The sequence below is a fragment of the Poecilia formosa genome, unplaced genomic scaffold (genome assembly GCF_000485575.1).
Source record: "Poecilia formosa unplaced genomic scaffold, Poecilia_formosa-5.1.2 Scaffold175, whole genome shotgun sequence".
Taxonomy (NCBI): Eukaryota; Metazoa; Chordata; class Actinopteri; order Cyprinodontiformes; family Poeciliidae; genus Poecilia; species Poecilia formosa.
This window is the reverse complement of record NW_006800114.1, coordinates 1-11,139: the sequence shown is the minus strand read 5'-3', so window position 1 is coordinate 11,139 and position 11,139 is coordinate 1. Positions and strand designations below refer to the sequence as shown.

At 41.6% G+C, this 11,139-nt stretch overlaps 1 protein-coding gene across 1 annotated transcript; it reads left to right on the top strand.

Annotated features, from left to right (window-relative positions):
• Window positions 1–721: 721 nt before the first annotated feature.
• Window positions 722–11,116, top strand: LOC107837789 (dystrophin-like). Its single transcript, XM_016678202.1, has 9 exons — window positions 722–964; window positions 4,532–4,593; window positions 4,684–4,758; window positions 6,239–6,440; window positions 6,523–6,608; window positions 7,428–7,585; window positions 8,650–8,816; window positions 9,689–9,800; window positions 10,588–11,116. The coding sequence occupies exons 1-9, from the start codon at window positions 945–947 to the stop codon at window positions 10,792–10,794; spliced, it is 1,089 nt and encodes a 362-aa protein (XP_016533688.1). The 5' UTR covers window positions 722–944; the 3' UTR covers window positions 10,795–11,116.
• The last annotated feature ends 23 nt before the right edge of the window (window positions 11,117–11,139 follow it).

Below are 11,139 nucleotides of genomic sequence, written 5' to 3'. Positions count from 1 at the left end.
AGCAATGTTTTCCACTGCCTAACATTAAATCAGACTAAGTGTTTCCTTCCCAGACGATGATGTCACATTTGAGCTATTGGGAGGCACACTTTAAATACATCACTTTATTGTATGATGTCACTGGAAGATCAAGACAAGCCATGCAAGTTTCAGAGTGGACATTCCTAATGAATACTTAAAAATATAATTATAAAAATAGATTGTTAGGAATAATAGTTTATTTAAGAACACAAATGGTTACATAAAAATAACATAAAATAACCACATGGATTTACATATTGTCACCTTCTTAAACTAATGGTCTAATTTATTTTTGCCAAAAGTGATTTTGACTTTAAGACAAAAAATCAGCCCCTCAAAATTTTAGGAAGGTGACAATATTTAAAAGACATTGCAATCTAAGAACATTTTTAAATTAATCCTGATAATCTTAAATATGAATACAATGTTGCATGTGCACAAGTTTTACTAGTTAAATTGAATTACTCATATTAACTTTTGATGTTCTTATAATTTATTAAGACCCCCGGCCCCCTCCTGAATATTTGGACTGAGCCCAGTGTTTCAGAATCCTAGCTACGCCTCTGGGAGCATTGTTGACGACCTGAGTTAAACGCCTGTTTTGCTGCTCGAAAGTAAGAGGAATTTGTTTCAGAGTGATGCCGAAGCCATAAAATAAGTGGTGAAACAAGTGGTTGCCGCTTTTATTTTGTCTGACCCAGCGGAAGTGTTCCTCCGCTGTATTTTCGCGACGTGTTAGCCTCCGCAGCCCCGTCGCTGCCGCTTGCAGAGAGGAACACACACCGACTCGCTTAGGCCCTTCACGGTAACCTCGGACGCCTCTCGCCGGTGTCAGGAGACGCTCCGTCCGCCTTGTCCTCCTCCTCTCTCCTCGCTGAGTCGAGCCATCACCTCTGGACTCGCAGGGCTGTGATTTGCGGGCGATGCGGGAGCAGTTTCGGAAGTGAGTAGCTGCAGAGGGGCTGGGGAATGTTTGTGGTGCTGATAAATAATGGGGATGGTGGTAATGCAGGGGAGCTTTTCACGCCGCTCGCACATCGACCGTGTGCTTTGACTGTCAGTCAATTATAACAGAATATTAAAGCGAATTGTCGGTTTTGCTGAGAAATGAGCGAGAAGCGCTTTTCCCTTTCTCCGCTAATGAAGTGGGAGGTAAATGGTTCTCTTTGGGAGTGATTTAACCCTTCCTGCGGTTGTTACCGGGGGAGCGAGGCGAGGTGTGCGGCCACTCGCGCCTCCTCGAGCCGCTCTCCTCCCCGCTCCTCTGCTGCCATATTGGAACATGAATCTGTATATATTCAGCCCGGAGCTGCGCCTGCATGTCAGCAGTATGTGATTGAATTTTGCCCACTGGGGAATACGTGGTAATCTCAACGCGTGTAATAGACAGACCCCCGCCGTCAGTGCAGCAGTGTTTGAATTCCTTCACACTCCACACACGGTCACCTTCCTGGCAAATCGGCGCTGAATTGTTGCACATTTAGTGCTGTTTTGCACCGATCCGATGATCCACTTATCGGTTTTCAGCATGGCTGGATAGGATTTAGTCTTTATGGGAATGGCTGCTTCCCATTTTTGGCACCCATGTGATTGCAGGTGTGTGTGTGTGTGTGTGCGCGTGTGCAGGTGTGTGTGTGTGTGTGCGCGCGCGTGTGCGTGCTCCGACCAATTCACTTTTTAGTCCATGACTATTTGATTGACATGAAAAAAAGTCATGAAACAAATGTCAATTTTTAGAAAAGCATGAGCACTTGAATGAATACCAACATATCGAAACCAACCTAGTTTAGACCTTCTTAGCATTTCTTTTTAAATTAAGCAGCATCGTGGGGTATTTTGGACAGAGAATGGCTATTTAAGGTCATGCCAAAGAATTTCATTCGTTTCTCAGCCTGCACTTTGACTAGACCACTCCAAAACCTGCTTTTATATATTTTTGTTGGCAAAACTGCTGGTTTGCTTCAGATTATTACCCTGCTGCGTAACAGCAAACACGTGTTTAAGCCTAAAGTTCTTCTTCAGGATTTATCTCTGTAGATTATGTCAATATTGTTAGCAACTAGTGCCTAGCTCATTGCTGTGCTTTCAAATTCTGTTATTCTCTCACCTTTTTTGAATAAGTACACATAGTCACTTAAATGTGCTAGAAGCTTAGAAAAAAGTTGCAATTTATTAATCAATTCCTCTCATTGCTACTCAAGAGCTACTTCTCTATAAGAAGAGTCTTAATCATGCAGGGCATCGAGTGTGAAGCTCTCTCTGTCCTATCCAAGGGATAGAATAGCTTCTTTTTGAATGATACAGCAGCAAGAATAGCCCTTAGACTGTAGTGTGTTGAGAAATACTGCGCTGCTTTACAATTATGATATTTCATGCCACAGATCCATGTGGTTTTACATTAGTTTTACTCTTTAAAACATCTCCCTTAGCCCTGCTGTGCCCCTCAGCTGTGACATCGGACCACCGTCTTTGTGCATTTTTTACTAGTCCTAGTCAAATACATTTGTAATTCAGTGCATTTACATATGTGTTAAAAAAAAAAAAAAGGCCAATATTAAACCTCAGATATCGAAAGTGGGGAAAAAAGTGGATCGGTCGATCTTTCAACCAGTACCAATGTTCTGGTTGAAACGCCAAAAATGAGATGAGGAATGTATATTGATAGCAAACATTTAACATTAGTATAATATTTAAATTTAACATTAATTTTCTTGACATTTTTCTCATATCTAGGTCTGATCCAGTCTCATACCTTGAATTATCTCTTTGATTTCCATTTACAACTTTGTAATCAAAGTGTCGTTTTCAGCTGGTTGCTGAAAAAAACGACAGCTGTTCACTGTTACATGAGTCAACGCTCCACGTTGGACAAACACCTCGCTTGACCCGCAGCCGTTCTCGGTCCCGATGCGTTGCCGTGTTGCCGGTGAAAGCAGCTGCTGCGTGTTCATTCGGGGGCGTTTGTGTGAGCGGCGCTCTCATGACGAGCTGCTGTTTATCCACACTTTGAGGCTGAGGATTTTAGAGTAGCTCTTCACCAGGGGACCCCTCTCCTCATTATCGGGAGTGTGAGTGTGGGAGAGAGGCAAAACAAGCCTGCGGGCCGATTATTGTTTGTGCGTGCTTCAGAGACGGAGGTTAACTGCGGGTGTGCTCTCGTACAACCAGCTGGACCCACGTTGACCGCTTCCCAGCTGGACCGGGTTGCGTTTGTGCACTGCCGTGGCCCCAGGTAGAAACCGGACAGCTTGAAAAAGTCCGAGCTGCACTGCGTTCTTCTTCTCTTCTTTGTTTTGCTCGATGCAGTGGTTGAGCCACACCGCCCACTGTGTTCAGCAGTCACCCACTTTGCACACCTACTATTAAAGCCTGACCTGAAACATCCACCTGCACAGAGGAGAACACCAAGATATCATTTCACCTTTATCCCTGGCTTTATTTACTTCGAATACTAAAGTATGGCTGGAAAGGTTTTAAACTAGTAATGTGAAAAATAGTTTTTCATATTTGGACATTTTAACAGTGGTGAGAAATCCAAATAATATATAAAAAAATGTGCATCATGTGTGGGGCCAGTTGAAAAAATAAGAATAAAGCTGAAGCAGAACTGGACATTGACCCAATATGTACCAGTATGTCAGCCAATCAGGGTCTGAGAGTGAAGAAATTAAGCTATAGGCCTAGTCAAAGCCCAGATTTTTCCTTATTCAGCAGCAATATCACATGAGAGAGAGAGAGCAGTTGCTATAAAGCAGGGTTTAATTAATATTTAAATGTATTATTCATTTTGTGGCATTATTTCAAGATACCCTTAGCATCTCATATTAGCAATTAGCCTTTAATGAAGCTTACTGGAAAATGAGTTCAATACCAATACAAACAACCATGTAGGGAGTGAGATCTCTGTCAACAATATGACGTCTTAAATATTCCTCTTGCTCCGACTACAATTCTTAAACAGCAAAATGTCTGTGTCAAATCAGTGTCATCGTTCACAACTCCTGATTGGCCCAGTTTAAATCTCACTGGAGAAATCAGGCGGAATTGGATAGGAAGGCAAATGGCCGATCAAACTTCAGCGAGAAAATGGTTAATTATTTGCTTTCTGTAAAAACTGGATATGACATTCCTAAAACACCTAACTCACCCCTCCATAACATGTTATGTATTATAAGCCTGGCGGGCCACCAGGCTGTACTTGCCAAAGGTAAAGCCTTGGAATTTGCATTTACTTTGTTTTAAATACAGTGCGAAAAAGTAATGCAAGCTAGTTGATGCATTTATGGTGACCCCTGCCACCAGACGGGTCTGGGAGAAACCCGTCTCCACAACATTTTATTGCTGTTGGTTCCATTAGTTTGTCGATCAGATAATTGAGTTTCCAACCAGCAGGTCAAGCTAAGAACCCTCCAACTTCTGTTGCAAGCTGGACTCCATCTATTTAGACCCAAATACTCTTGAACTTACCAACACAATATTTTAATCTTCCTCTGTTTTTGTCCCTTTGCAGCCACCAGACCCAGACGACATGCTGGGACCATCCCAAGATGACGGAGCTCTACCAGTCTCTGGGTAAGCATCACCTCAACGTCTTTTAAGGTGTTTTGAATGTTTTTTTTATTGGAGGGTTTAAAACTTACAACATAACGTTTTGCTCCTCAGCCGACCTGAACAACGTTCGGTTCTCGGCCTACCGCACCGCCATGAAGCTCAGGCGCCTGCAGAAAGCTCTCTGCTGTGAGTACGGTCGCGGTGGCTCCTCGCCCCGTCGCGACGCTGCGCCTCGTCCTCCCCATTCGCTGCTTTTCTCTTTCCCTCGTCTTCGTCCCGCCTCTCCTGCCTCCTCTGTACTATTAACCATCTGTCCCGTTCTGTTTCTGTTTCTGACGCATCATGGTGTCCATATGTGTGTTTACTCATCCCTCTCATCTTTTGCCTGTGGATCTGCAAAGTGGGAGCTGCCTACGTCTTTCTGTCAGGCTGCTGCGGCAGCACAGAGCAGAGGAATTATTTGTGACGCCAAAGCTTTTTATAAATAAAAGCAAAATCCCCCAGGAGTGGAGTTCTGGAGTTGAACATTTGCTTTGTGTGTCTCGTTGGTATGTTTCTAGCCACTCAATCGCAATTGAATTTAGGGCTGGACTTTGACTGGGCCATGCTTGCTACCTTGGTAGCTCTTAGTGCATGTTTCAGGTGTTTTTCTGCTCTAGTCTCAAGTATTTGTATGCTGCATCCCCTACTTGGCCTTCGGACAACTTTGACTAGGACTTTCTGTGGATTTGAATTAATGATATCAACAGTTTTATTTGTAATAGGAATTAATTGTATGTCATGAAATCATTCCTTCTGAGGTTTGGAGGAATGGATGGCTCTACAGAGCTATGACGGTAAATTTAGCAAATATACTAAAAATACATTTATGATTATTCTTTTCTCCTTTATTTAGGATGGTTTGTTACAGTGGAATATTTTTCAAGTTACGCAGGAGAACCTTGGTAAAATTTCCTAACTTTTGCTTCAAGTACGCAGCTCTGAATTAAACCAAAAAAAAAAAAAAAGAAATTTACATTTTTTGTCTAATGCCAACAAGGAAGTAACTACTTCTGGAGGCAGTTCCTTACACTGAGCTCAACACAAATGTACTGTTTTCAGATGGTTGTTACACCATCAACGTCACTAAATAAAATATTTTAATCCGTTTAAAACTTTTGTGCCTGCTAAGGCTCAGAAACTTAAATGTTTCAAGACTTTTTGCAAATAACTGACAGGCTGTAGCTGATGATTGACCAGCGCCTTCGTCCTTCGGTTGTTGGGTGGCTTCAGTAGTGGTGTTCTCTGAGGCAACGTTGCTTAAAACTGTAACCTACTCAAGTGAATGTCACATGTAATTATCAACCAATTTTCTATTGCACCTGGTCCGTCTCAAAACCTTGAAAAACTTGAACGCAACTGAGACCAATCAACACCAATTTTGTTTTTCTTTGGACTGTAGAAGATGAGGTTTGCAGTCAACAAAACTTGTAGAACATTATTTTTGGCGTTCCACAAGGACCCATTCTTGCCTCTTTTCTCTTTGTTGAGGAAAAACTCACCAAAACCTCTAAAAGATGTTCCAAAAAGCCTGGAGAGCTGCTGATTCAAACCGCTTTTTAGGGATTTCAAGAATGTCTGGTGACTTGGAAGCAAAGCTCATCTGTGGTGGTGTTTCTTTTCTTAGTGGACCTGCTGAGCATGCAGACGGCGTGCGAGGTGTTCGAGCAGCACACCCTGAAGCAGAACGAGCAGCTGCTGGACATCTCCCAGCTGGTGGCCTGCCTTACCAGCCTGTACCAGCGGCTGGAGCAGAGCCACTCCCACCTGGTCAACGTCCAGCTGAGTGTGGACATGTGCCTCAACTGGCTGCTCAACGTCTACGACACGTACGTGAAAGCATGCCCCGACACGACCCCAGGAGTGTTTTCCCCCCAGAGCTAACCAGGTTCTGAAATGTTGCTTTGGCAGCGGGCGCACTGGGAAGATTCGGACTCTGTCGTTCAAAACTGGAATCATCTCGCTTTGCAAAGCCCACCTAGAGGATAAATACCGATGTAAGTCCAACCAGCTCGTACATAAAACTAGAGGTTAAAATTTAAGTTGATATCGATCTGATATTAAAACCTGTATTGGTCCTGATTCTGAAAACAATTCTAGATCTATTAAGTTCAATTCCATGCTTTCTGCTCTATGCATCATACACTATATTTAGAATTCCTAATTATGCTTTCTGTAGCATTTTAAAGGTTTGTTGCTGTTAATTGTTACATATTTGACCAACACAGTCAACCTATTGTTTTGTCAGTTTCAGGTTTTTTATTATTTATTTTACATGTGCTGTTACGCTGCTAATTGCACTGAGTGGATAAATTAAAGTTGTTTTTACTTGTTAGCTTGTGAAGCTATCTGTGTATTTAAGTGTGAAATACTTAAATTTGTAATTCAGTGCATTTATGTTTAAAAGAAGGAATGGTTTAAGTCAATTCAGCTGTTTTTCTGTATCAGCCGATACGAGACATCAGATATCGGTTTGGGAAGTGAAAACACAAAACATGATTAAAATCCATGCCTTGCACATTTTTGATTAATATTTGTTACTTAATGTTTGCTTTGTTTGAAAAATTATGAAAAATACCTAAAAATAATTTTTAGAAGAAGAAATGTATATTTTGTAATAAGGATATATGATCAAAGTGAAAAATTAGAATTCATTGTAATCTTTTATAATTTTTTTAGTGACACTATTATTTTGAGTCACAGTTTATTTTGTACAAGCTATCAAACTATTTTATGAGTTGAGTTATGAGTTATGATATTTATCCTTTTTTTAAGTTTTCATTTCTTTCTCTCTCTCTTCCCCTCTGCATCTCCAGTTTTGTTCAGACAGGTTGCCAGCGCCACGGGTTTCTGTGACCAGCGCCGCTTGGGCCTCCTCCTCCACGACTCCATCCAGATCCCCCGGCAGCTCGGCGAGGTGGCGTCCTTCGGCGGCTCCAACATCGAGCCGTCTGTCCGCAGCTGCTTCCAGTTTGTACGTGCCTCAGTCAGAACCGGTCGGAATAGACCTGGATGCAGACACAAGCAGTGGCTAATTCTGCGGGGTTACATGTGATTACTTGCCTTCTCATTTCCCCGCTGCCTGCCAGCCTGGCGGTGTGAAGGCAGCTTATCATTATCCAGATCAGTAGCTGGAGTCAACTTTGTAGTTTTGACTCTGCTGTCCTGCTTCTGTAGAGAGACGAAATGAAAGGGGAACATTTTCCTGCCTAACTCTTCTCTGTTTTTGTCAGGATTTTTAGTTGGTTTCTCCTCCCTGAAAAGACACTTTGAAAAATATGATGTTGTAAAAATCGACTTTTTGAGCTTTACATCATGTTATAATGTTGTTCCCTCAACAAAAACACACCTGGAGTGTTTCCTTTGTTCTTTCATGCATGTTTTGAAATCCTTTAATCTCCCGTGGCAACCACCTTGGGGCGACTCAGTTCCTGCTTCGTGGTGATGCGTTTGCAGTTTCCAAGATTTTAAGCTTCCGCCTCACAGAACAGAATCCTCCCCCAAATCCTCCACTCGGCTCCTTCAGACTAGACGGCAGCAATTAGCAAACACCTACTACCTTGTATTCATTATAGGAGCTATTTCTCAATGCAATGCTGGTAAAAACGTAGTTAAAGGGTTAATAGAGGAGCCGTGTTGTGATGACTTGTTGAAGGCGGCGCAGTTTCAGAAAGAGTCAGGAGCTTCTTAAAGAGACAGAGACCCAATTTTAGGACTTTAAATTACAAAGTCAAATTTCTTTTAAGTTGTATTTGATATATGTAGCATTTTTTTAACAACAGATGGTAATTTATTTACTTTACGTTTAACAGCAATACATTGAATGATGCATCTGAATAAGTTCTGAACCTAAAATTTCTTTATTACTCCCAAATTTAAGTTTCTAAGAAAATGTGTTTTCAGAAATGTGAGCATAGATGCACTGATGCGCTCAGTACCTGGTTTGGGTTTCTGTCGCATTCGTCTGAAGTTCTGTCTCTCTCTCTCTCTCTCTCTCTCTCTCTCTCTCTCTCTCTCTCTTTCTTTCTTTCTTTGCAGGCCAACAACAAACCTGAGCTGGAGGCCGCCATGTTCCTGGACTGGATGCGTCTGGAGCCTCAGTCTATGGTTTGGCTCCCGGTGCTGCACCGGGTCGCGGCTGCAGAAACCGCCAAGCACCAAGCCAAGTGCAACATCTGCAAGGAGTGTCCCATCATCGGGTTCAGGTGGGTGAAGTGGTTGAAATCAAAACCGATCCAATATTAATATCTGTGCCTCGACCAGCCGATACTGTATCGTATTGGATGCAAAATAATGGATCGGAGCGTCCCCAGTGATGCCATCCCATGTGATGAATTGGTCCTGATTTCCTTAAGTTTGGGATCAACTGATATCAAGGAAAATCAGAATCAGTAGACCAGGCTTTTCAAAGATCAATGATCGGCCAGAAAACTGCAATCACTGCCTCCATAATTCATTCCTCTTATTTCATATTTTGTTTTGTTAGATGTGTTATGTCGACAGTATGGGGCAGGAAAAAAATCTTTCCTTTGCTCACAGCTGACTTCAACTGCTTTGTGTGCTGCCAGATGCCATGGTAACCGTAACGTGATGTAAACATGCCTCCATAATAGGACTGAGATCATAACTGACCCTGGTTATGACTCAGCTTATTTCTAAGAACAGTTAAGAGGCTTTTTCAGAATAAAGCCTCAGTCAGGTTTATGTCAGAGTGGTAGCCTGATGCATAAACAAAAATACTCTGTGAGCAACAAATGTCCTACATTTATTCATCTATTTTCTTTAGAGGTTTTTTGTCATGTACAGCTGACTTTAAAAGATAAAATCAAATAAACTGAAGGCGCCAGGTTACATGGATCCAGAAAAATAGAGAGAGGACACAAAGGAAAGAAAAGAAAAACACAAAGAAGGCAGAAGAGACAAAGGAGGGAAGGAAAAGTAAAGAAGAGAAGGAAAGGAGAAAACCAGAAGAAAACCCTTTTAGATAATGGATAACTGAGACTGGAAAAGATGGCTGGTGTTCCTCTCCTCTCATTTTTTCCTCTTATTAATCATGTAGTCTACTTTTCTTCTTCAGATATCGGAGCCTGAAACATTTCAACTATGACATTTGCCAAAGCTGCTTCTTCTCCGGCCGCGTTGCCAAGGGACACAAGATGCAATACCCCATGGTGGAATACTGCACTCCGGTACGTTTGGGCCGGATCTGAAAAACAATCCTGCAGCGTTTAAGAATCCAGCTGCCGTCTCTCCATCCAGCTAATAAGCCAACTGATTGTGCTTTGAATTATTTTCTGTTAGTGATGGTTACCATGTAAGACAAAGTGTGTTCTTTATTGCTTTTCATTAAAACGAATCTCAGTGGATTACAAGGTGGTGCTCCGCTCCATCTAGTTTAGAAATTTGAAGCTTAAATCTTGACACAGTGACCATAAACTTAATCTAATATATTCTAGTCCAGATTTTGTCCATGATTGCAACAAAAACTTATTTGCCACCTTAAAAATTTCTTGATTTAATTTTTTTTTTTGTACTTTTTCATCAGTTACGTTTCAGATCATCAAAGCGAATTTTATATCAGAGAAAGAGAATCCAGTTTTCAAAGGATTTCATGGATTAAAGGGGAAACAAATCTAAACCAGTCTGTGTTTAAGATTGTCCTCCATGTTAAAGGATGAAATAACTCCAGTGAAAATATATTTTTGGTCAAATTTTACCATCTGTTGTTAAATAGGACCAGTCTGACAACATGAAGTAGGCTGCAGTGACACATCTGAGGAAATTCTCCAAAAGATGAGATTTTAGATTCCTCTTTAAGGAAGCACGAAGCATGACTTCTTACCAGCTGTGTAATATAAATGTAAATGGCTTTGAAAAACATAAGTCACCAACTCATTGTTTAAATTTAACATTTTGTTTTGATTTTTCCATTAAAAAGTGTCTTTTCTGAGCCTCTTCTTTGCTCCGTCTCTGCAGACCACATCAGGGGAGGATGTGCGTGATTTTGCCAAGGTGCTGAAGAACAAATTCAGGACCAAGCGCTACTTTGCCAAACACCCACGCATGGGCTACCTGCCCGTCCAGACCATCCTGGAGGGGGACAACATGGAAACGTGGGGCTCACACACAAACACACACACACACACACACATACACACAAATACAGACAAGAGACACAAGTAATATTCTGACCTACAGAAGAAGTCTATACAACTTCTAAATTCGCGAAAAATGACAAGGATTATTCAGATTCCCCTTTAAATTTTGAACGTAGAATGAAAGCACAGACCAACCACAGGTTAATATTACTTCCTAATATTGTTGTGAGTGTTGAATGGGTTTTTATGTTTCCCAATCAAGCTTAGCTTTGATGCTTCTTCATGCTGGACCGTCGGATCACATCAACGTCTAAAGCTTTCAGATAACAACCGAGGCGAACTGCACCTCAGGCTCTGAGACCAAAATCCACTGTTCCTCACATGTTACTAGAATACAAAGATAACCTGATTAAATACAAAATGCTGTTTT